At 54.9% G+C, this 21,396-nt stretch overlaps 8 protein-coding genes across 9 annotated transcripts; 6 read left to right on the top strand and 2 right to left on the bottom strand.

The window, feature by feature from the left end:
* Positions 1 to 1,127, top strand: H310_01014 (hypothetical protein). Its single transcript, XM_008864015.1, has 4 exons — positions 1 to 720; positions 770 to 800; positions 855 to 944; positions 995 to 1,127. Exon 1 carries the CDS (start codon positions 35 to 37, stop codon positions 443 to 445), a length of 411 nt encoding a protein of 136 aa, XP_008862237.1. The 5' UTR covers positions 1 to 34; the 3' UTR covers positions 446 to 720; positions 770 to 800; positions 855 to 944; positions 995 to 1,127.
* On the top strand, positions 999 to 3,195 carry H310_01013 (hypothetical protein). Its single transcript, XM_008864014.1, has 12 exons — positions 999 to 1,119; positions 1,171 to 1,386; positions 1,438 to 1,585; positions 1,632 to 1,700; positions 1,743 to 1,810; positions 1,863 to 2,110; positions 2,162 to 2,247; positions 2,289 to 2,455; positions 2,524 to 2,586; positions 2,636 to 2,698; positions 2,751 to 2,819; positions 2,881 to 3,195. Exons 1-12 carry the CDS (start codon positions 1,073 to 1,075, stop codon positions 3,140 to 3,142), a joined length of 1,506 nt encoding a protein of 501 aa, XP_008862236.1. The 5' UTR covers positions 999 to 1,072; the 3' UTR covers positions 3,143 to 3,195.
* H310_01012 (hypothetical protein) lies at positions 3,045 to 6,285 on the bottom strand. Its single transcript, XM_008864013.1, has 13 exons — positions 6,120 to 6,285; positions 6,030 to 6,054; positions 5,943 to 5,950; positions 5,555 to 5,885; positions 5,078 to 5,501; positions 4,930 to 5,013; positions 4,803 to 4,877; positions 4,620 to 4,736; positions 4,033 to 4,575; positions 3,713 to 3,975; positions 3,544 to 3,667; positions 3,341 to 3,492; positions 3,045 to 3,279 (listed from the first exon to the last, which is right to left on the bottom strand). Exons 1-13 carry the CDS (start codon positions 6,251 to 6,253, stop codon positions 3,151 to 3,153), a joined length of 2,409 nt encoding a protein of 802 aa, XP_008862235.1. The 5' UTR covers positions 6,254 to 6,285; the 3' UTR covers positions 3,045 to 3,150.
* A 1,199-nt stretch (positions 6,286 to 7,484) lies between these two features.
* On the top strand, positions 7,485 to 9,822 carry H310_01011. Of its 2 annotated transcripts, XM_008864011.1 has the most exons (13): positions 7,485 to 7,767; positions 7,818 to 8,155; positions 8,206 to 8,278; positions 8,347 to 8,376; positions 8,439 to 8,471; positions 8,529 to 8,606; positions 8,654 to 8,725; positions 8,776 to 8,864; positions 8,918 to 8,979; positions 9,024 to 9,192; positions 9,237 to 9,391; positions 9,449 to 9,558; positions 9,607 to 9,822. In XM_008864011.1, the coding sequence occupies exons 1-13, from the start codon at positions 7,579 to 7,581 to the stop codon at positions 9,754 to 9,756; spliced, it is 1,548 nt and encodes a 515-aa protein (XP_008862233.1). In that variant the 5' UTR covers positions 7,485 to 7,578; the 3' UTR covers positions 9,757 to 9,822. The 2 variants fall into 2 exon arrangements, with proteins under 2 accessions (XP_008862233.1, XP_008862234.1); XM_008864012.1 differs by lacking the exon at positions 9,607 to 9,822 and having other exon boundaries at positions 9,449 to 9,604.
* A 1,565-nt stretch (positions 9,823 to 11,387) lies between these two features.
* Positions 11,388 to 13,043, top strand: H310_01010 (hypothetical protein; the record flags this gene model as incomplete). Its single annotated transcript, XM_008864010.1, has 1 exon — positions 11,388 to 13,043. One exon carries the CDS (start codon positions 11,388 to 11,390, stop codon positions 13,041 to 13,043), a length of 1,656 nt encoding a protein of 551 aa, XP_008862232.1.
* A 673-nt stretch (positions 13,044 to 13,716) lies between these two features.
* On the top strand, positions 13,717 to 15,381 carry H310_01009 (hypothetical protein; the record flags this gene model as incomplete). Its single annotated transcript, XM_008864009.1, has 1 exon — positions 13,717 to 15,381. The coding sequence occupies one exon, from the start codon at positions 13,717 to 13,719 to the stop codon at positions 15,379 to 15,381; it is 1,665 nt and encodes a 554-aa protein (XP_008862231.1).
* H310_01008 (hypothetical protein) lies at positions 14,637 to 20,062 on the bottom strand. The gene is made up of 7 exons (XM_008864008.1): positions 19,471 to 20,062; positions 19,378 to 19,424; positions 18,608 to 19,331; positions 18,451 to 18,537; positions 18,344 to 18,404; positions 18,081 to 18,300; positions 14,637 to 18,035 (listed from the first exon to the last, which is right to left on the bottom strand). Exons 1-7 carry the CDS (start codon positions 19,958 to 19,960, stop codon positions 15,408 to 15,410), a joined length of 4,257 nt encoding a protein of 1,418 aa, XP_008862230.1. The 5' UTR covers positions 19,961 to 20,062; the 3' UTR covers positions 14,637 to 15,407.
* Positions 20,063 to 20,098: 36 nt separating this feature from the next.
* On the top strand, positions 20,099 to 21,295 carry H310_01007 (hypothetical protein). The gene is made up of 2 exons (XM_008864007.1): positions 20,099 to 21,012; positions 21,077 to 21,295. The coding sequence occupies exons 1-2, from the start codon at positions 20,160 to 20,162 to the stop codon at positions 21,121 to 21,123; spliced, it is 900 nt and encodes a 299-aa protein (XP_008862229.1). The 5' UTR covers positions 20,099 to 20,159; the 3' UTR covers positions 21,124 to 21,295.
* The last annotated feature ends 101 nt before the right edge of the window (positions 21,296 to 21,396 follow it).

Here is a 21,396-nt window from a genome sequence, read left to right as displayed (position 1 = left end):
AGAAGTTGAGATTTCCCTCACCAACGCTCATTTGATGTCTCAAACAGGCAAGTGCGACGCCAGGCTCGCCCAGCTCGTGTATCGCGGCGTGATCACCGGCGCGCTGTGGACAGTTTCGATCGATGTCTATGAGCATCTTGGCCTCGTGCGGTCGGGCAAAGCGCCGTTCAACTCGTGCTTCCTCCTATCATCTGTTGGCAAGAACTGCGCTGCGTTCACGATGTTTCTCGGCACTTTTGGCGGCGTTTCCTGTGCATCCGAGATGCTGCGCGGGCGAAAGGATCCTCTAAACACCTTTCTCGGAGGTTTTGCCGCTGGCTTGCTCCTCACACAGAATCCTCAGACTCGAATGGCCCTGCCCCTCCGGACATCCCTTCTCACGGGCTTGACGTGTGCCACCTTTGCCGCGGCAATTGACGCAATATCCCACGACGTTGACGCGTAATAGAGGTTGCATCGATGCTGACCTGACGATTTCAGTCAAGAACGATTAAAATAGAGCGGTGGAGCGTTTTGAGTCGAGTTGAGCAGCATTGAGATCGATGTTGGTGTAACCATGGCGACCAAGTTCAAGGTCCGCGTCCACGACACGGGCAGCAGCAATCGAGTGCACACAACGCACCATCTCATCTATCCTCGACTTTCGTCTCCGCGATGTCTCCGACCGACCACTGCAGCGCCACGTAAACACTCTCAGATGCCGTTGTCTCATTCTCCCGAGTAAGCCGTTGCGATAGCATTCGTAATTTTATCGATGCTTCCCACTTAGAGCTGCTTCCGTCAGCCAAGAGCACATGAAGGTAGACGTTGCTGGGTCCCACCACTGCATTTCGTGATCATCAACGACATGGCAGGCACCACATGCGGAGGAAAGCACTCTTACGGCCCACAGGGCCTCAACTCCATCCAATGCACCCATGGCACCTCAACGTCCTGGATCTAAAGTAAGTCAGCCGACATGCATGACTGCATGAACTGATTATTTGGTGTGAAGCCGTCATTGACACCGCGCCATGTGATCAATCGGCCACACACTGTGGGCAACAACCAGTCCCTCGGGCGACGGCAGGCGATGCCTTGTTCGTCCACACCGCCAGCACAACTCGTGCAGCAGCCCAGGTTTTTCTGCAACTGTTGTTATTTTCACAAGGTCATGCTCGACTGGCGTAGTGAAAATGACGCGGCTCTTCGGGCATTCCGCGTCCTGCTTTCGGCTGATCCGTCAAAATGCCTTCGGTCTGCCTTCTTGACGTGGGACACAGATCGAGATGGCGTCGTGTCGGAGCAAGAGTGTCGCGATATGTTTACGAGCATGGGGTGGGCAACGTCGTTGGGGCCGACTGCGACGGACCAAGTGCTCCAGTGCGTGTTGGACCCAACCACGAGGTGTGAGCCGTGTCTTGGAGGGAGATTCATGTCCTCAGTCCATGGGGATAGAGCTGTAGCCTTGACCGACTTTTGCCGGTTGAGCTGTGAAACGGAGCCAGCACCGATGCAAGTGACCGAAGGCAACCTCCAAGCAAGTTCGACGCTGCCAAGATCCACAATCAAAAGCGTCATTTCGACCTTGCGCAGCAGATACGACGTACGAGCACGTGGCGCGCTGTACATGCAAAACTCTACGATCGTAGAAGGAGTCGCTCGGAAAGATCTTTCGTGCGTGGGACGACGCTAAAGCTGGCCACTTGACGCCTGCCATGGTGCATGTCTCTGACGAACACCCTCCCTCACTAGTGTGTTAGCTCGAGCGCAACTTGCGCAAGCTACACATGTCTGTCCATCCTCAAGTGATCCAGGACCTCGTTCACACGTACCGAACACTGCGTTGCGCACGATGCAATGGTCATGGTGGGGTATCGTAGTTATGACGTCGACAAGGACGGCGCGATGGACTTTGCCGAATTCAACGCATTCGTGACTGGTCCGCAGGTGGACGACCACGACCGCTCAGTCGTCGTCGAACGCAATCGGACGCTCAAATCCCATGTGAAAATCTCGACAACACAGCCATCCCATCCAACGATCGCAGTCCGAAAAGCCGCCGAGGTACGTGAAGCGATGGAAGAAGGGGCTGTCCAAGTGGCCGAGCGGGTTTTCCAAAAACTCAAGCGTATGATCTCGACCAAGAGCAAGCCATTCCCGGTTCAAATGACTTCGATAGCGTACAAGACACGCATTGCGGATGTGTTCAAGGAAATGGACGAAGACGAGAGCGGCGTGCTGTCGTATGCCGAGTTTCGCCAAGGGGTACGAACACCAAGCGCCCGCGGCACCAACACACGATCTAGCTCAAACACAAAGGCATCCACTTGACCGACCAAGAGTTCCACCATCTCATGACGGACGTCGACAGAGACAAGAACGGTCTCGTGTCGTTTCAGGAACTGGCAGCGCACTTGAACTCGTGCGAAAAGATGGTGCAGAACCACCTTTGTCGCATGCCCCTGCTGACGAGGTAAGTGCTGGGGGCCATTCTTGGTCGATCTCTTCACGGCATGTCCATGGATGTTGTGTGGGCTGTAGCTGGGCAGAAGACGAATCAGTGCCGAAACGAAAAACTTCCTTCAACTTTGATCAACTGCGACGGTGTGTTCATCAACTTGAAAATGCTGTGCATGGTGACCCATTCGAACAGAAAAGTGCGTGCACCGACCCGACGAGGCCGCACACCGGCCTTCGACACTCGATTCTTGATCATGTACGATGCCGTTCGAAGAATCCTGGCGCGTCATGAAGTTTTGGGGCTGTAGCGGACCATCGTGCAAGCTAAACGCGTGCCAAGCTGATGCGAGCGAAAGATTTCACGTCGAATCGAACCAGTACGTTTCGGATCGTCGGTCATGTCGGGCGTCACATTTAATATGTGTTGGATTGCTGTAGATTTGGGCCGTCGCCAACGACGTCCAGCATCGGCGGTAGCGATAAGGCTGCTCGGGCTATGGTGCATGCAATGCGGCAACGTCGAATTGCCGAGTTGCGGCACAGCCAAGATGTGTACACGGCAACGGAGCGACTCAAGTGTCAGCAGCTCGAAGACAACAAGTCGACGTACAGCCCGCCCGAACGCACACGGTATTTTTTGAAGTTACAACAGCGCGCAGACCGAGATGCGACCGCGTGGGACTTGCCAGTTTCCAAATAGCATACAACTCAGTCCTTAATGCGCACAAACGTCGAGTCTTCTTCCAGGATGACCCGCCACTCGCCTGGAAAGTTGATGCGCTCGGACAAATTCATCTCCGAAAACGTCTTCAAGCTTTCTTCGCTCGTAAACGTTTCCTACACGCCCTCAAGTTTTGACAACGACGGCGAGAGATGTTGAGGGGTGGGAATCGATTACCTCGACCACAGTGTGCGAGCACAGCACGTCCGGGTCCGTGTCGGAACGGTAGAGGGTTCGCGAGAACCGTCTCCGGATGCCGTTCTTCCCGCGAGGCCAGTTGTGCCACTGAATGACAATTTGGTCGCGATCGTTGCGCCAGGCCTTGTACCCTACGGACGCATCCGCGTCGTTCACATGTGTTCGCTTGACGGTGGACTCACCAGCCATAGCTCGCCCTTGCATGCCGCCCGTGCTCATCCCGATGGGAGAAAACGATAGAAACATCGGGTCACCATTCAGCAAGTACGGCGTCAAAGTTGGAATAAGGCTTTGGTCGAATTTCATCTACAAGAGTTTGATCACGATCGCACGACACGAGGCGCGATGTACCAGCAATTCGGACGGGGTTTCCACCAGGGTCCAATGCGAGAGCATGAACGAGCCCAAAATACGAAAGAGCCACGATGCCCCTGACTGATTCGGAGGTTGCAGCCGCCGCCAACGCCCTGTCACGCACGTGCGACTGACAAAGGTAGGCAGGGTGTCGACAGGCTGTTCTTCCGACTTGACGAATTGGTACACCTGGCGCAGTTGTGTGACCAAGTCGAAATACCCGAGGGGTTCATTGTCGGCCGATTCTTCGGATGGTTTGTCTGCGAGCCGCAGCAGCCATCATGGTGAGCACAAAACCACGGGAGGAACGGTCTTACCTAGCTGTGACACCAATTCGAGTGGCAAGTTGTGGCGCAAGTACGCGAGAAATGCCGCGCATTGCATGTGTTTCCTTGGGAAGACGTAGCTTTCGATTTCTTGTTCGAAAAACACAATAAAGTCCGCGTACGCTTGGTCCAGCAGCTCTGGTTTGAAGATTGACGACGCGTGCGAATGGAGAAACGCCCGAAGCCGCGCAATCATGCCCGTGCGAATGCAATGGCGCATTGCATTCATGCAAAACGTCAGCACCTGGTCATACGACTCGTCTGTTTTGTGTGTCCGCGGTCGGCACTCATAGATCGAAATCGATTCCCACTCCCCCGTGCGAATGATGAACCCGTGGAGCGGCGTCGTGGACTCGGCCAAGTTGTCCCACGCACCGTCTTCCCAAGCGTACGAAATGATGGACGACGCGAGGGCATGAATTTGGCTCAAGCACACGGCGCGATCGATGTAGTCGTAACGGGACACGCGTTTCTTGGGTTCTTTGGCTTTGCGGCAGTAGTCGTCCTTGATGAGGTCCGAGAACAACGCTACCACTATCGCATGTCGATGAAGCAATAGTGTGGAACGTCATGAGTACCACCAGACGGCATGGACGATGGGACTGGAGACCCTGGCGCTGTCTTGGGCGACCCCGGGCATGTGAGGGTGCGCCCCGCACAGGTTTTCGGTGGGAGAAAACTGGAAAAGCTAAAGGCTACATTTCCACAGTCAAGCATTCAGCTAGAAATTGGTCGAGGCAGGATGGAACGGGGGCTCGTACTGGAAGGGGCCAAGGACGGGACGGGGGATGACGGCCGGTCGTTGCATCCGCGAATAAAACTGGAAAAACTGTACGCTGCACAACGAGCAAGTACGTCATGAGGTGTCGAATGGAACGAAGCACGCACCACACGAATTTGTGGTTGACGGAACGGGCGAGGATGGGGCATTGTGGTGGGGAAAAGGGTTCATGAAGCTCGAAAAACTGAAAGCTACAACGCCAATGCATTACTCGCGTCCCATTTTGATGGTTGAGTGAACGAAATGTGGTCGTACTGCTCGAGGGAGTGGGCGACGGAGGTCCGGTAGCGTTGAGGGTCGGTCGCAACGTCAGGTCGTCGGTTGATGATGTGGGTTTTAATCTCTTGGGGGCGTTCTGTTCAATGCCTGGAAACGTCCGTGGCCGTGTAATTTGTGGCTCATTTCGAAGGAACGACTCAAAGGACGGCATTTCAATTTTGATTGGGGGGGGGATCGTCCGAGCCGAGTCAGGCTGAGGCGGTGGTGGCTGTTTAGCTTTGTCGGGAGGCGTTTGTTCGATCATGGGCTCGGATTTCGGCTGTTCAAGCTTGAGGGTGACAGGGGCACTTGTCGCCGCCTTCTTCCGAGTCTTTCGGCTCGAGCAGAGAGAAAATGTCGGCGACGCCATCATGGAGACGCACTTGATTTGCTGTGAGGACACGTGCTGGAACACATACACCTAAAGGGATGCCCCAATTTAAATTTATTCGTCTGAAAGTTGCTCGTGCAAACCTGGAACCGATGCAGCGTCTTGCTGTTGAAGCGCGACGACACCCAGCCGTAGTGCCACGACAACTTGCTCTTGTTGATTTCGTAGCATTGGTTGCCGACAGAAGTCCCGACCATCCACATGCCAAACGGACTGGATGCCGTCTTTTCGTCGCTTTGTATGTCGGAAAGTTTGAGGACAGTGCCAATGCTGACATGGGGACTCGTGTGATTGTTGTCACCAGCTTCTTCAAAGCGTCCGTACACGACGACAGGATGATCGCTGCATTGGACGGTAATGGAGGATCCGCAAAAGGTACTTTCACGGTGGGAGCCACAACAATGTGGGAAACACCTGCAAAAGATGGTGACAACACGGCATGTTATTCACAACTTGTATATCACACAGTACCTGACGTTCTAAAGCACGCACAGAAATTAGAGCTCAGATTAGTACACACCCTGTCGATAACTCAGCATGAAGGTGCATTCAGAGTACCTTGTGGCCGCTCGAGCGATTGTTTCTGCGTGTAACAACGGGCCCTCAGTGCGCCGACTCCAACAATGCACATTTGTAGATGGAGCCTACCTGATGTATTCGGACTTAAACATGGGGTTCACTGCGCACTCCTTGTGAATGAACCTGCTCGTATCACCTCCTTTCACCCATGAAGCCGCGTCTGGGTCCTCGTTGGTCGTGTAATGCCGCGGAGCTATCGCCATGACGAAGCGGCGAAAGAACAACAGTGAAGCGCATGGGCAACTTGGCTCTACTTGGAAATCCAGTACCTGTATAAATGAATGTATGGATTTGCAGAGGGATCACGAACACGAAAGTTTGGCCCACCTAAAACAAAACCAATAATTCGTCGAGTCATTGTGCAACCGGCTTGTGCCATCACAGCTTGTTTTCATTCTATCGAACCACATTTTTCTGGCCAGTACGGCGTGTATTTGGTTGGGATCGCAAGACTACAATACAGATATTGTTGACAAGATTAATCGTGTTGTTGTACGTTAAGCCAGGACGTTTATCGATGAATTTTGAACACTTGGCCAGGATGTTTATTGATGATTCAAATTGAGATTTCAGTAATGATGACACGTTTTGTGTGGGCAATGTAGAGAGGTTGCAGTTTAAATGGTTGGCACGAAAGGAATTTCGGAGGGTATGCACCGTGAAGGCTAACACAGTCTTAAAGTGGGACTTCTTTACACGTAAGGAACATTTCTTGTCAAAATATCTAGAAAGTTATTCCAACAATGATCCATGTGAAACGATGTGATGACGTTCAACGTGAATGAACACTTCTGGTTACGCAATGTAGATTATCGCTCAAAATATTACGCCGGTTGGAAACCCTAAAAAGTATACGAATCCACTCAACTTGTTTTCCTATTTAATGTGAAGATACACACTAATTATAGAATGTAGGGATTTGGCAAGGCTCCGTGACGTCATCCCTCTTGCATCGTTCGTTCAACCCTCGTTGTCACAGTATCTGTCCAATAGTGTATAACTTAAAATAGTGTAGTATCAAATGTGTTTGTAAGTAGTGTGATACACACTAAATACCAAGCTCTATTTGGTCAAGTTAGCTACAGTTGCTGTGGACCATTTCTTGCAAACGCATTATTTCGATGTCTCCGCCACTAACTACATACCACCCGTTCTGGTGGTAGGAATGCGCTCTGTCGAGATCACTCATAGGTCTCCTCGACTGCTTCTCTCTTGTGTTCTCATGATGGACATGATCGTTGGTGCTTCCTATAAACTGACATGTAACTTTCATTTGCGTTGGATCAACCAACGCCACGTTGTTGGCGGATTGGTCGGAGGGTAAATTTAGCTTCAAGGTACTTTATCAGATGGTAAATTGAAACGAATTTTAAGACACCTGACATACTATAGCAAACTTCAATGCATCCAAATTCCTGGCACCATTCGGAAACGTTTCGGCGACCCGCGCAACATCTGTCACATATTTCACGCCATCGTTGTCGGCACCTCCATCGCGTCGGTGGCACAATCTCTCAACCTCGGCATCATGGGCTGCATGCAATCGGCCGATGCTTCAGGAGGCTTACCCAACACGTTTCTGCGGAATTTGTCGCAGCATCATCAAGGCGTGGACGTGTTTGCGTACTACAAGGTCATTCGGGAGCTTGGGACAGGGGCGTTCGGGGTCGTGAACCTTGTACAGAACATCGCGACGGGCGACCAGTATGCGATGAAAGTACGCGCGACACGAACTTCTGTAGATGATTCAAGTGTTGTCTTGGGTAGGAGATCACGATTGGACCAAACGCCAAGCTCTCCGTGCTTCGCAACGAAATCAACCTATGGCGAGGACTCCAGCATCCCAATATCGTGCGGTTGGTTGAGACATACGAGTCAGCGACGCACATCCACATGATCATGGAGCTGTGTACGGGCGGCCACATGCTGAACGCGGTGAAGACGCGGAAGCAAGCGTTTCCGGAAGATCAGGCCAAGGAAATCGTGCGCAAACTCTCGTCGAGCATCTACTATTTGCACTTGAAGAACATTTGCCACCGGGACATCAAGCTCGAGAACATTTTGTACGAGACTGACCAAGACGGGTCCGATGTCAAGCTGTGCGAGTACGTGGCTCTCTCTTCCGCGAGTCTTTTCACCGAACTGGCGACGGTAGTTTCGGAGCTAGCACGCTGTTTCGCAATGGGGTCTTGATGCAAACTGTGCTCGGTTCTGTGGTGTACATGGCGGTAAGGTCATCTCTCACCACGCCGGAATTCATGGATGATGACCTGTTGCATGGAATATTGCTGCGTAGCCCGAGTTTTTGGAAGGCCAATATACTCAAGTACGACAACGATTCAACGCTCCTAGAGGTGTGGAAGACTGATGGAGAGTTGGATTTGGTAGGCATGCGATATGTGGAGTTTGGGCGTGGTCATGGTGAGATCGACCACCACATGACATCAAATCAATGAAGGGAATGGTGTGTGTGTGCAGTACATGCTCCTGAGCAACTCGATGCCGTTCCACGGGAACACGGAAGAAGAATTGATCGAGAGCATTTTCGCCGCCAAAGTACAAATTGCTATTTCTCGATGCCGCGGGGTCTCAAGTGAGAGCAGGTGTCGTTTGAAGACGAAGTGTGGAAAGACGTGTCGCTGGAGGCGAAAAGTCTGATCAAGAAGCTCCTCAACGTACGAGTCGACTGTCATCGAATGGCATTCACAATTGTTGCGCTGTCTAGCCCACCGTGGCCGAACGATACTCGTCGCTGCAGGTGTTGCGACATCCTTGGATTGCCAGCGCCAAGACCAACAACCTTCCGACCCAGGAGTATATTTGTCGAGTCTTCTGCGTGGGTGTTCTGGTGCTGACATGTGGCATAGCATCGACCGGATTATCACCCAGCTATCGGAATATGCGTCCTTTAGCCGCATGAAGCGAGCTGGTGAGTTGCGACACGTTGCCTGGCGACATGCTGATTTTGTGTAGCGTTGTTGGCGGTGGCATTTTGTTCGCCGTCGATCGATACGACCGCGATTCGAAAAGCATTCGACCAACTGAACGTATTGCACAACGGCGTGCTGACCCTGCTCGACTTGGAACAAGCTTCCCTGACCGACCAGTACCCGACCGTCGACTTCCAAAAGATCTTCCAGAGGTCTGGCGTCGCTCAGTCACCCCGATTGACTTTACTTGCGGTAGCTTGGACATTGAGAACTCGAACCAAGTCAACTTTTTGGAGTTTGTGTCGGCCACGATGACCGTGAACCTCCAAAGCGAAAAGGTGCTCCGCAAGGCCTACGGGTTGTTCTCTCCCGACGAGACCAAGGGCGGCATCACCGAAGCTTCGCTCGGCCGTACGTCGTTGCCACGAGGATGCTTTCCATGAGTGTATTATTGACCAAGGCTTGTAGGAGTGTTGGGCTGCGATTTTGACGAAGCCTCCGTGAAAGAAATGATTCGGACGGCGGACGTGAACAAGGATGGTGCCGTCAACTACAACGAGTTTGTGAATTTGCTTGAGGTGCGTTTGGCGCGGTCATGGTATAGAGCATGATATGGCTATTCGAAGACGAAACCCCTGGGCAAGCATCGTAGCGCTCGTCGAAGCTTTCGTGGGAGCAGCCGACGGAAACTGTCCCAGCAAAAGAGTACCGAGAGCCAAGACGACTCGCGACTGCCGCCCGCGCCGCAAGCAGAGAAGGACTCGGCCAGAGTGTAGTTGAATACCTTAGGATCGTACATAACGAAGGATGCAGACGTGCAAACGGGCTTGCGTTTCCACTTGTGTCACTTTGTCATGGCACAAACCAGGGATTCCTCAAAGGCGCGGTAAATACATTCCTTTGAGAAGCACGTCACCGGAATACCTTAGGATCGTACATAACGAAGGATGCATACGTGCAACCGAGCTTGCGTTTCCACTTGTGTCACTTTGTCATGGCACAAACCAGGGATTCTCAAAGGCGCGGTAAATACTTTCGTTCGAGAGGCACGTCACCGTCATGGCGAGACAGGGAACATGCACCAATTCGTTGATACAGAACAAAAGCCTTGCCACGCAAATGATCCCATACATCATCCTCTGCAACAGCGTCAACATCGCAGGAGGTGAGGTATTCTTGGGCGTTGGACCGCCATGCCAGAGACTATCTGGGTGCATTCGAATGGCCCGGGATTGCGTGATATGAGGTGTGATCGGACGTTGCCATTCTGCCAGCTGCGTCGGTCATGCTTGAAAGCCGTGATGAGTCGCCGCAATGGCGTGTCGATGAAGGTAACACCCATGCTCGTGCTTGACCGCATCGACGGCCAATACCCGGCGCATCCAGATGTGACGATGCCCTCGGAACTGCACGTCGAGCAGGCGCCAACTCCACCCAAGCACGGGCTGCCCTCCTGCCGTGACGATAACACATATCGCGTGTTGCAATCGCGCTGCCTTTGACTCGTGCAGGAATGAGTTGGTTGATGGAAGTATTGCGTTTGCAGGTCATACTTCGGATGCCTCCGTAGAATCTGCATCGCTAGGCTTGGGGTCGCATTCCCACTCGCCTTGGTCGGCCACACTGGCCAAATCCATCCATGCACCAGACTCGTGAATGTGGACGTGACATAGAGGTGCTGAACGCGGAGGTACCAGTATAGACACGAGTGACAAATCCATCTACCTCCAACCCAATCACTCTTGCCCTTGAGATCGCTTGCCGTCGAGGAGTAGTTGCACGTCGTCTTGCTGACGAACGCTTGGTTTTCGATGTCCCGACTGATGTCGGCTCCGTTCGAAACTCACAACCTCGACTGGCTCGTTCATGCTTGCCGCCACAATGACACAATCTAGTTGAACACATCCACCAAAGGCCATCAGTGTCGTCGCGCTCCTGGTTTCTGTCAGCTTCCTCCAGCTACGACAGGGCCCATGGCGATCGCACCGCTGTTTTGTCGGCTGTATCGTTGCGTCATGCGCCTGGACATGTTGCCGTCACTTCCGCGTGCATCTTCCACGCTCACCTTTGTTTGGCCGACGTACCGTACTTTTATCCGTCCCCATCCATACTAACCTGAAAGATCGCGCTCCGTGACTCGACCCGCCTTCTCGACGGTTCGCACCGCCTTTCTATGCGTACGGCGACCCACCATGCGTCTTGTCACGAGAGGCTGCACTCCCCTTCTTCTGTTCCTGTCAAAGACTGCGATGCCACCGCCGTCGTCGGTCGTCCAGCTTGCCGCCCACATGACGCTACGTACGCAGTGCCGAAAAACGTTTCGCGTTTGTTTTGAAATTATGCAAAACGGATGCTCACCCCATTGGATGCTATCACTTTTTTTCACTTTGCACACATCAGATTCGCCATGACGGCGGAGAAGTCCCGTCTGCTCAAGCCAGCGCCGACCACCGAGGCAAAGCATGCCCGAGGCCCACACCACCAACGACACGCGCGCCGCCGCCATGAGATCGTACCACTAGACCAGGAAACGCTTGATGTGGCAAGCATGGCCCTTCAAATCTCGTTGCGGCAAATGGTGCGCCAGGTGATGACCATCACGGACGCAGCATTCCAGGGTCACATCGGGACCAAGCAGCTCGCTGGCGTCGCACTTGCTAGCATGTGGATGGGCGTCCCGTCGGCGTTCGTTCAGTTTGCCATTCAAGCCATTTCGACATTGTGTTCCCAAGCGTTTGGCGCGGGCAACCACGAACTTGTCGGCATCTGGCTCCAAACGGCGATCGTGTTTTCCGTTCTCGGGTCGATCCCCGTCATGATCTGGTACATGTATGTTGGCAACATGATCGGGCTCACCATGGACGACGTGGAAACCGTTGCGTATGGCCGCGAATTTGCCCATGTCATGGCCCTGGGGCTCATTCCGCAGTACGTGTATTGCGCGTTGACGGCGTACTTTGCTGCCCAAGGGATTGTCATCCCTGCCACGATATGCAGTGTTGTTACGATGGGCTTCAACGTTGTGTTCAACCAAGTTTTGATTCACGGCGTCGGGGGGTGGAGCGGCCTCGGCTTCGTTGGGTCGCCGCTGGCCACGATGGCGAGCACGGTGCTGCAACTTGTCCTGTTCGTCCTGTATACGATTGTGTGGAAGGAATACCACAAGCCTTGTTGGGGCGGGTGGACGTGGGAATGTGTCAAGAAGGATCGGCTCGATGTCTTTTTGGCTCTCGCGATTCCAATGGGGGCGTCAGCGGTCGTGGACTGGGCCTCCGCCACCGTGGCCGGGGCGTTCTCGGGATACTTGGGCCCAAACATTGCGGCGTGCCAGGCCGTTCTGAACGGTCTCTTTGGCGTCGTCAGTGCATTTGTGAGCGGGTTCGCGACGGCCACCCAGATCCGAATGTCGCGGTACTTGGGTCAAGGCAGCGCCCGCAACTCCAAGCGGGTCTACCGGATCGGAGCAGGTCTTGTGTTTGTTTCCGCCATCGTGATGCTGGCCGGCGTTGTGCTGTGGCAGCGATCGCTCTTTTCGATTTGGAGCAGCGACCCCGTTGTGTCGGCCATGTGCAGTGACGCCATCGTCGCGTTTACGCTGTGCATCGTAATTGCTTTTGGGCGATTCTTGCTCACGGCATGCATGAACGCTGTGTCCAAGGCCGATCTCAACTTGGTGGCCAACAACATTGCGTCCTGGCTCGTATTTGTCCCGCTCAGCTACGTGCTGCCCATCCGCGCCAACTGGGGCCTCTCGGGCTTTTGGTGGGCGGACGCGCTCGGCGAACTCCTCAAAGCCGCCATTCTACTCTATGACATGTCGAGTCTAGATTGGCACGCCGCCGCCAACGAAGCCCAGATCGCCGCGGAAACGTCCCTCGCGAATGACTTTGGCGACGAGGACGAAGATCGCGAGTTGAATGCGGCCAAGAACGAAGCGCTACTCTTCACTCCCCGAACCTTCAAGAGCCCGTCCATCAACATGACGATGACACCCCCCGTGACTCCCAACGACATGCGACGAGCGATCGGGCGCTCGCGGTCGGCGGCGAATCCTGCCGTTTAAGCCAATGCTTCACGTCGTTTGCAAGGTGAAAGGAAATGAAGCTGTGTTGTTATGACAACTGGTGGCGAGCAGTCCGCAAGTTTTGCCGTCAGTCACTCCTGTTGCAAACAATCGCAGAGACGTCCTCACATATCATAACGTCTACGAGCGCATCCAATCTGCAGACAGCACCGAGAAGCACCAACGAGTTGGACGGGACGTAACCCGCACCGACGATCCACGGGGATCGGCGACCGGTCAGCCAACTGCAGTTCGCAAGAGTGACGGGAATGGACCTCGCGCCAAACGAAGCCCATTATTGACTCTAGGATTATCAGGTATCGCATTACCAGTGCATGCTAGCATGCAGCGAGTGCGCATCCCCGCAAATACTACATCTCCACGTGGCGGGGTGTGTGGTCAGCATTCGTCGTCGTGGCGATGCGTCGAGTTGAAGTTCCCTGGTCATTTTCCTCGATTGCCATTGGCTCTTTCCGTATCCCTCAGTTCAAGGACTACCTCCATCGATTGGTTTGATCTTTAAATGAAGATTTGACCAAAGGTTCTTCAACCGAGGGGACGTTTTTGCCAAGTGTCGTTGGGCGTATGTTTCCAGCATACAATTTGCAAGTAGAACGTGACAAGCATCAGCTTCAACTTGCTGGTTGTTGCATTTTCAGTTTGGACGAGTGGAATGACCGCCAAGAAGCACGAAGGTTCGGCGCTGCTGAAGAAAGATGCCGAGGATCGCGCCGGCACGGACATGTATGGTAGCACCCAAAAGACTGCCACAGTGACGGCGCCGTTGCCCATGATTCCCATGATGCAAGAGATCAAAGAGATGGGCAGCATGGCGATTCAATTGTCTCTCCGGCAAATGGTGCGCCAGGCAATGACACTCACGGACGCTGCATTCCAGGGCCACATCGGAACAAAGCAGCTCGCGGGAGTTGCCCTTGCTAGCATGTGGATGGGTGTACCTTCTGCGTTCATCCAGTACTCGATCCAAGCGATTCCGACCCTCTGCGGCCAAGCATACGGCGCCAAGAACAACATCCTGGTCGGCATTTGGCTACAAACGGCCATTGTGTTTGCCATCTGCACATGCGTGCCTGTCATGGTGTACTATATGTTTGTCGGGCACATGATTGGTCTGACGATGGATGACGAAGAGACTGTCATGTACGGGCAGGCGTTTGCCCGCGTCATGGCGCTGGGACTCATCCCGCAGTTTGTCTACAATGCGTGCGCGTCGTACTTTGCGGCACAGGGCGTGATCATGCCGGCCACGTTTTGCAGCGGGCTCACGATGGTGCTCAACATTGTGTTCAATCAAGTGTTTATATACGGCGCGTGGGGTTGGCACGGTTTTGGGTTCATCGGGTCCCCGATTGCCACCGTCACAAGCACGTACCTGCAACTCGCGCTCTTTTTGCTGTACACTGTTGTGTGGAAGAAGTATCACGTGAACTACTGGGGCGGATGGACTTGGGACTGCGTCAAGCGCGAACGCATGTCGACGTTTTTGTCGCTGGCGGTGCCCATGGGGATGTCATCTGTGGTGGACTGGTCCTCGGCAGCGGTCGCGAGTGCGTTCTCGGGTCTGTTGGGACCGCAGATTGCCGCCACGATGTCTGTTTTGAACGGCATTTACGGCGTGGCCAATGCGTGCGTGAGTGGATTTTCCATCTCGACGCAGATTCGCATGTCGAGGTACTTGGGGCAAGGCCACCCTGTCGCCGCCAAGCGGGTGCTGCTACTCGGCGCGCGCGTCGTCATGGCCAGCGCGACAACGCTCTTGGTGCTCGTGGTCTTGGCCCGCAACACGCTCTTCCACGTCTGGAGCAACGACCCTGCGATCATGGACCTGTGCAGCAAGTCGCTGGGATTTTTCATTGCGTGCGTCATGATTGCATTTGGGCGGTTCCTTCTCACAGCGTCGATGAACGCGCTATCGATGGCCGATGTCAACTTGATTGCCAACAACATTGCGTCATGGTGTATTTACGTGCCATTGAGCTACATCTTGCCGATCACGTTGTCGTGGGGCATCAATGGATTCTGGGTTGCCGACACGATGGGCGAGCTGTTCAAAGTCGTCGCGTTGGCGTGGGGGCTAGCCCGTGTGAATTGGCAAGCGAGAGCCGACCAGGCCCAGGCCGCCGCCGAAGCGTCGGACCTGATGCAGCCAGAGCAAGAGGAGCAGCGCGAACTCGTCGCGTTTGAGAATGAGGCGTTGACGCCGGGGTCGGTCCGCAGTCCTTCGCTGCTGCTGTCGACGCGAAGCCACCACACACCGACCCTGATGCAGCGCGCGATGTCGCTAACGCCCAAGCGGAATGCACACAAGGAAGTCTGACGATGGGGTTTGTTGGACGGGCTAAGCTAAATAACTGGTGCAATCGTCTTTTGGCTTTCTATCCTCGATGGCGCCGCGTCAGCGTGATCTTGATGGACAAGACTTCCCGTGCGTATGGACACAGCGCCGTCGCTTCCATTCCTCAACGTCGGTTGCCGCATGCCGACGCCGGAAGCGCTGGAACTCGTCCCGATGCCGCCATTGGAGCTTCCCTTCTTGTGAGACCGTCGGGGCAGCTTGCCGCCCGACGAGTGATCGTTGGGGACCAGGACAAACGTTTTTTCCAAGTTTGCAATCGAGTCATCTTTGATGCTCGAGATGCACCGGAGTCCTTGGAGTCGAATCGCTGTGCTGGTCCTCTCCCGTTCCCGCTCGACGCGAAGAATCTTGGTTTTGAGGCGCGTTGCCACGACCATATACGACCCGACTTCGCCCCACAGCGCTTCCAGCGACGGTTCAGTCGGCATCCCGTGGTTCTTCTTCGTCACTCTCAATGGCGCGACTTTGGTGATTCCGCCATACATCGCGCGCCACAACTGCGACGCTTCCTCCCACCACCGTCGGATGCGGCGGACCGGGCGATGCCACAATTTTTGTTTACGCTGAGCGCGCAACTCGGCGTGGATGGCGATTGCCGCATTGAAGTGGTCCACGGCGGTCGCCCAGTCGGACTTTTGAACCATCACGAGGCCTGTGAGGAATTCGATCTTGCACTGGTGGAGGGTCACTTCGATCGCAACTTCATCGGGGTCGGTGTCGTGCATCAAGCGCGAACTGGATGACCGTCGAAGCCCCCGCGGGGTCGCGAGGCGGCCGTGGCTCGTGTCCATGAGTAAGAGAACGGACCCAGCCGATGTCAAGCACATGAGGGCAAACTCGGACACCCCGCGGAGCAGCGCTTCCTCCGCGCCTTTGGCGAAGTAGTGCATCGCTTGGTTGTACATGTGCGTGCGGGAGAGGTGGTACGCAAGGTGGTAACAATGCTGGAACCGCGGGATGCGATGGACGGGCACTTCGTTCTCAAACCAGAGCGCAAACACGCGATGGATGGCTTCCCGCTGGGATGGCAGCATCACGTTGTACACCACAAGGCGCATGTCCTCCGACAAGAATCGGATGATTTCGTTGTGGTGGTCGATCGAGAGGATGCCATGGGTCTCGGCAACGGACATCCCGAGCAGCGCTTGCACAAACGTCGATGCGTTCTGGTCCGAAAACGACACGGGCAAGTCGTGGTTGATGTCGTCGTGGTTGGTGAAGCTATTGTTGTACTCGAGGGCAAACACGGCGCGAAGCATGTAGTTGAGCGCGTCAAAGTGGATGTAGTCGATCGCGACGCTCGTGATGCGCATGGCGAGTTGGCTCATCGAGTTGAGGTGGTCAAAGTGGTGCATGACCTTGGCCCGGGTCTGGAGTGAAATCTCCAAATCCACGTCATGGATGTCCTTGAGTACGTGTACCACGCCGCGCTCGAGGTCGATGTAGATGGTTTCGAGCTCGAGTAGTCGCTGCATGAGCGCAATCGTGCTGCCGGGGTTCCCCCTCGCGCGGCCGTGAACGTACTCGAGGAGGTACGAATTCATGATGGCGATTCCGTAAAAGTGACTCAAAAACAGCGACGTGTCGCGGGGCGAGAGATTGCGCAGGTCAAATCGACAAGTGTGGGGGGAGTGGTCGAGCTTTTTGAACTCGGCGTGCGGTGGCGGCGCGTCTGGCCGAACGCCGACAATGCACGTGATGTTGGGCGACAGCGTCAAGACCTGGACGAGGAGGTCCCATGACGCAGCGTCGATCCACTGGCAGTCGTCCCACGCAATCAGGATCGGGTGGCGCTCGTTCGCTTCGCGCAGAATGACCATCACCAACTGCGTGACTTCGTGCATGAACCGTTCGTCGTTTTGGGCGAGGGCGAGCGAGTGATTCGTTTCAGGAAAGCAGTGCGGGATGAACACGTTCAAGAGCGGCAAGAGGTCCGCGGCCAGTCGGCCGGACTCGACAATTGCGTGGACAAACTGGAGGCCCACGCCAAAGTTGAAATCCCGATTGACATACACGTTGCTCGACTCTTCCGCTTCGCTCATGCCGTTCCTGTGGCTTCCACACTCGGACACACTCAAGTCCGCCTCGTCCGGTTTGTTGGTCAGGATCGCATCGTCGACCGTGACGTCCGAGTTGATTCGGCCAAGGGTCTTGAGTGACGACTTTTGCATCGCCTCCAGCATCTGGACCGGCGACTTCGTCACAGCGCGGAAAAACGACGGCCGACTGCTCGATCCAGCAACAGATTGGGGTGACGTGTCCGAGATGCGCCTGGGCTGGAGGTGCGGGTGGTGTTTGCTAAACACGATGCCTGCAATGATCTTGCGCCACACAAACAGCTTCGTGTTGCGTTCAACCGAGTCGCCGCAGCTGTAGTACACGTTCGGGTGAATATTGGCCAAATGTCTGAGGAGCGTCGTTTTCCCGGCCCCCGACGCCCCCTTGAGCACAATGCTCTGGCACAGGTCCGCCACCGCCGGCATTCGGGATCGCGTTCCAAAGTCTTGGATGCGCGTGATGAGAAAGTCGTACACATCGGACGGCACGAAGAAATCTCCAGGCGGCGCCACCTCTGTTGACGTAGCCCCCACTGCATCTTGGAACACTTGAAACACCTAGGGCCATGTCATGAAATCGTCGCACGCGAAAACGATCCATACCTCAATGAAGTCATTCTTGCCCTTGACCATGACGTGGGTCCCGTTCCCGAATTCGAACCGTGTCAACGTTGCCGTATGCGTGGCGTCGTCACACAGGATCTCGCCTGGTTTGGCCATCGACATGAGCCGCGCAGCTAAGTTGATCACGTCCCCAACTACAGCATACTCGGCGCGGACCGCACTGCCAATACTGCCGCAAAAAGCTGGACCGGACGTGATCCTACAAGTGCATGTGTAAAAGTCCCATGCACAGCGCATCGTACCCGATCGACGCCTGAACGCCTTTTTCTTTCAAATACAGCGCCATGCGAATGCCGTGCAGGGCTACCCCATCACGATGACACGATTGCTACATGAGATGAAGGCGCACCATTGTTCTCGTGATAAAAGGGGGGGAGGCCCACGACAACGATTGCCACGGCGCCCTTGTCGTCGATGAGGAATTGCCGAATCGTCGCTACAAAATGCCCAAGCAAGTGGATTCAGGAATTGAAGAGGGAAACACCGCTGGGGCAACGAAAACGTACCATGGACTCGGTACGCAGCGTCCTGCACCGCGCACAGACATCGATGGACTTCGTGGAGCTGCTGCGTGGCATCCGCGATGTCGAGGATGCCAGTAAATTTGATAAATACGGCTGTGATGGATCGCATGCCGTTGATCACAATTTTTCCCTTGCCCAGGGACAGCGCGATGCATCCTGGAACGTACGACTTGACCAGCGGGATCAAGTCCCGACCGAGCTGGAGCGTGGGCAAAGTGTACTTGACGTCTCTGTCGCTGTGGAGGTCCGTAATGCGGTAGTTGCCAGAAGGGAGCGCTTCAGCCTGGATGTGCAGGGGCTGCAGCACTTCCGACGCCACGAGAGCTTGATAGCTTTCGGCCGACACAACGAGTTCGCCTGCTTGAGCGTCGGCTTCGGCAATCGACATTTGGCCTGTTGCGCCCCCTGCCACGTAAAACTCCCACCGGTTCAAGAGCCCTCCCACGTGGTTCCCCGTGACCGTGCTAAAGCCAAGCCCGACATGCATCTTGAGGGCGCCAAGGCCGCCACTGATTGAGGTCGGGGGCGACGAATTCGTATGCTTTTGATCCTGGCTCGTCTCAAGCACGCTCAGCACTTTCAACGCGCATGAAATTGCCGTGAAGAGCAGTACTCCTGGGTCCACCATTGCACTTGAACTCGAGTCACTGGCCTCGTGTTTTGTCAGGTCGCATTGCCACATCACAATCATGGCGTCGCCCGCAAACTAGATCAACACGTGTGAAATAACGAGGTGCATTTCCACTACCAACCTTGATGATATCGCCATTGAATTGCGTGATGATGTCTATCACGGGCGCTATGACAGCAAGAGATCAGGTGAGGAAAGCATGGTCGAACTGTACCAAGCGTTTGGTTGAGCGTCTTCGTGAGCTGCTCAATGGCCATGCCGGTACGCATCAACCCGACGTCGTTCGCGTTGGCGCCCTGGCGCTTCTCCTTGAGGGAAAACGACGTGCTCGTGCTTCCTCGCTTCTCGGTCTCGGACCGCAGCTGCGATGGGTGATGGATGCTGTCGCGGCCGCCACTGGCGTGGTGGCTGATCCTGCGATGGCTTGCAGATGTGCTGACATCGATCGATTTGGCGATGCTGCCATTGCTCAACGAAACCCTCGTGGGTTCAGAGACCATGACGGGTCGGACATTTTCCTCCTTCGTCAACCTGTCCGCGAGGGTGGAGAAGCCGGAAATGTCAAACAGCGCCATCACGGCTGTGAAGGATTGCGTGGCGGGTTCGGTCAGGGCCGCTCGGGAGTGCGCGTATTGGGCCAACACAATGCGCGGCACGTATCGACACAGCACCTCCAGTTCCTTCTTCTCGCCTTTGCTGCTCATTCTAGGTCAAGGCCATGGGACCTGCACGTGCAGGCGATGTCCTGTCGGGCGTCCAAACTGTCCGTTTCAGACCGAAGGCGACGCCGTTACACTCCCCGTTGGGGGAAACCGATCTTTCAAAAGACCAGAGATGAGTGGGCCAGGGGGGTTTCGCTTCATCGAGTTGGGCGCTTCAAAATACGTCGCGGATTAAGATTGCATGGCGATGGTCGTTGCGGGGGTCGTGCCCAAACGCCTCGGTTTGAAGTATAGCCCGGTTCCCACGCTTGCACTCGAGTACGAAGACATTCGAGACGCCCGACAGCTCAAGCTGGCCGTCGTCGAGCTGCCGCACTTAACACTCCACGCAACGCCGTCCGAAGTCGCTGCAACTGTTCAGAAGGAGCATGAGCTCTTCGCTCCGAGTTTGGTCAACGAAGACCAGCTCGTCCGCCTCATGCAGCGATTGCTCCAGAGCCAGCGTGACCTCCTGGCCACATGCAGTGACCACGAAGCTCCACCGACGGCTCCGACGGCCGGGATGACATCGACGTCGATAAATTCGAGCCCAAAGAAAGTAGAAGCAAACAAGGACGAGAAAGGCCATGAAAGTGGCGACGAGGATGGCCGAGACGACAGCTGTGACGACGAGAATGAAGATTGCACGACACAATCACCGCAGCACGTCCCTGCGGCGGAGCCGGCACCCGAGGAACCCAAAGCGCAATCGAATCCACTTGAGCAGCGAAAAGAGGTGGTGGAAACGACCAAGGATGACAGTGAGTTTGACGAATCGTTTGAGGAAGAATCGTTCGTTGAAGCCAGCGCAGAAACGGGGAGTTTCTTGACCCAGCCACCCACGACCAAGCACACCGACGACGAAGATGAAGTCTTGGGGTCGATAACAGGCACGTTTGGTAGTGGATCCGTCAGGGCTGAAGCAACAGGACCCCACCCTACCCCAGTCGCTGCAAAAAGTATGGAAACACCCAAAGTATCAAGTGAGGACAAGGAGTCGAAGGCGACTGCAGTCGACGAGAGCGCAGACGACATTCCATCCGAGGAAGAACTAGGTACAATGTCTCGTACGCTCCCATGAAACCTCTTGACCATCTAACGATTGCGGTGTTGGTGTAGAGTACTTTTCTGGCGGCGACGAAAGTGGCGAGGACGACGGATTTTAATCAGCGAGCCGCGACTTGCAACACAGTTCCGTCCATCTCGTCTCATCATTGTCCACAGGGGTCTTCATATTGAGCATGGTTCCAATAATCCATTCAAGCCTTCTCCACGTCTCCAATCGTGCTGCATCTGTAGACGTCAGCCCGTCCTGTGTTTGAGCGCGCTGAGACGAGCGGGTGCACACATATGTACACCAGCATTCTCCACGTGGAATTATCCGGAACCGGATACGAAACGGTGGCGATCGCTGATTGGTTGAAAATTGGGCTTCGAAT

Source organism: Aphanomyces invadans (genome assembly GCF_000520115.1).
Source record: "Aphanomyces invadans strain NJM9701 unplaced genomic scaffold supercont1.2, whole genome shotgun sequence".
NCBI classification, from domain to species: domain Eukaryota; phylum Oomycota; class Saprolegniomycetes; order Saprolegniales; family Verrucalvaceae; genus Aphanomyces; species Aphanomyces invadans.
The sequence above is the reverse complement of the archived record's forward strand: the minus strand, read 5'-3'. Positions and strand labels throughout refer to the sequence as shown.

What these genes read in the sequence shown, in the direction of transcription:
- H310_01014 (XM_008864015.1), top strand. Translation starts at nt 35, where the DNA reads ATGTCTCAAACAGGCAAGTGCGACGCCAGGCTCGCCCAGCTCGTGTAT.
- H310_01013 (XM_008864014.1), top strand. Translation starts at nt 1,073, where the DNA reads ATGCCTTGTTCGTCCACACCGCCAGCACAACTCGTGCAGCAGCCCAG. An exon ending in GTGTTGGACCCAACCACGAG is followed by an intron (nt 1,387 to 1,437) that starts GTGTGAGCCGTG and finishes CCATGGGGATAG; the next exon opens with AGCTGTAGCCTTGACCGACT. An exon ending in ATCCAGGACCTCGTTCACAC is followed by an intron (nt 1,811 to 1,862) that starts GTACCGAACACT and finishes GGGGTATCGTAG; the next exon opens with TTATGACGTCGACAAGGACG.
- H310_01012 (XM_008864013.1), bottom strand. Translation starts at nt 6,253, where the DNA reads ATGGCGATAGCTCCGCGGCATTACACGACCAACGAGGACCCAGACGCG. An exon ending in GTCAACCACAAATTCGTGTG is followed by an intron (nt 4,878 to 4,929) that starts GTGCGTGCTTCG and finishes CTCGTTGTGCAG; the next exon opens with CGTACAGTTTTTCCAGTTTT. An exon ending in GCTCGCACACTGTGGTCGAG is followed by an intron (nt 3,280 to 3,340) that starts GTAATCGATTCC and finishes GAGGGCGTGTAG; the next exon opens with GAAACGTTTACGAGCGAAGA.
- H310_01011 (XM_008864011.1), top strand. Translation starts at nt 7,579, where the DNA reads ATGGGCTGCATGCAATCGGCCGATGCTTCAGGAGGCTTACCCAACACG. An exon ending in TAGCCGCATGAAGCGAGCTG is followed by an intron (nt 8,980 to 9,023) that starts GTGAGTTGCGAC and finishes GATTTTGTGTAG; the next exon opens with CGTTGTTGGCGGTGGCATTT. An exon ending in AGTTTGTGAATTTGCTTGAG is followed by an intron (nt 9,559 to 9,606) that starts GTGCGTTTGGCG and finishes GGCTATTCGAAG; the next exon opens with ACGAAACCCCTGGGCAAGCA.
- H310_01008 (XM_008864008.1), bottom strand. Translation starts at nt 19,960, where the DNA reads ATGAGCAGCAAAGGCGAGAAGAAGGAACTGGAGGTGCTGTGTCGATAC. An exon ending in TCAATGGCGATATCATCAAG is followed by an intron (nt 19,332 to 19,377) that starts GTTGGTAGTGGA and finishes GTGTTGATCTAG; the next exon opens with TTTGCGGGCGACGCCATGAT. An exon ending in CGCTGCGTACCGAGTCCATG is followed by an intron (nt 18,538 to 18,607) that starts GTACGTTTTCGT and finishes GGCATTTTGTAG; the next exon opens with CGACGATTCGGCAATTCCTC.
- H310_01007 (XM_008864007.1), top strand. Translation starts at nt 20,160, where the DNA reads ATGGCGATGGTCGTTGCGGGGGTCGTGCCCAAACGCCTCGGTTTGAAG. An exon ending in TCCATCCGAGGAAGAACTAG is followed by an intron (nt 21,013 to 21,076) that starts GTACAATGTCTC and finishes GTGTTGGTGTAG; the next exon opens with AGTACTTTTCTGGCGGCGAC.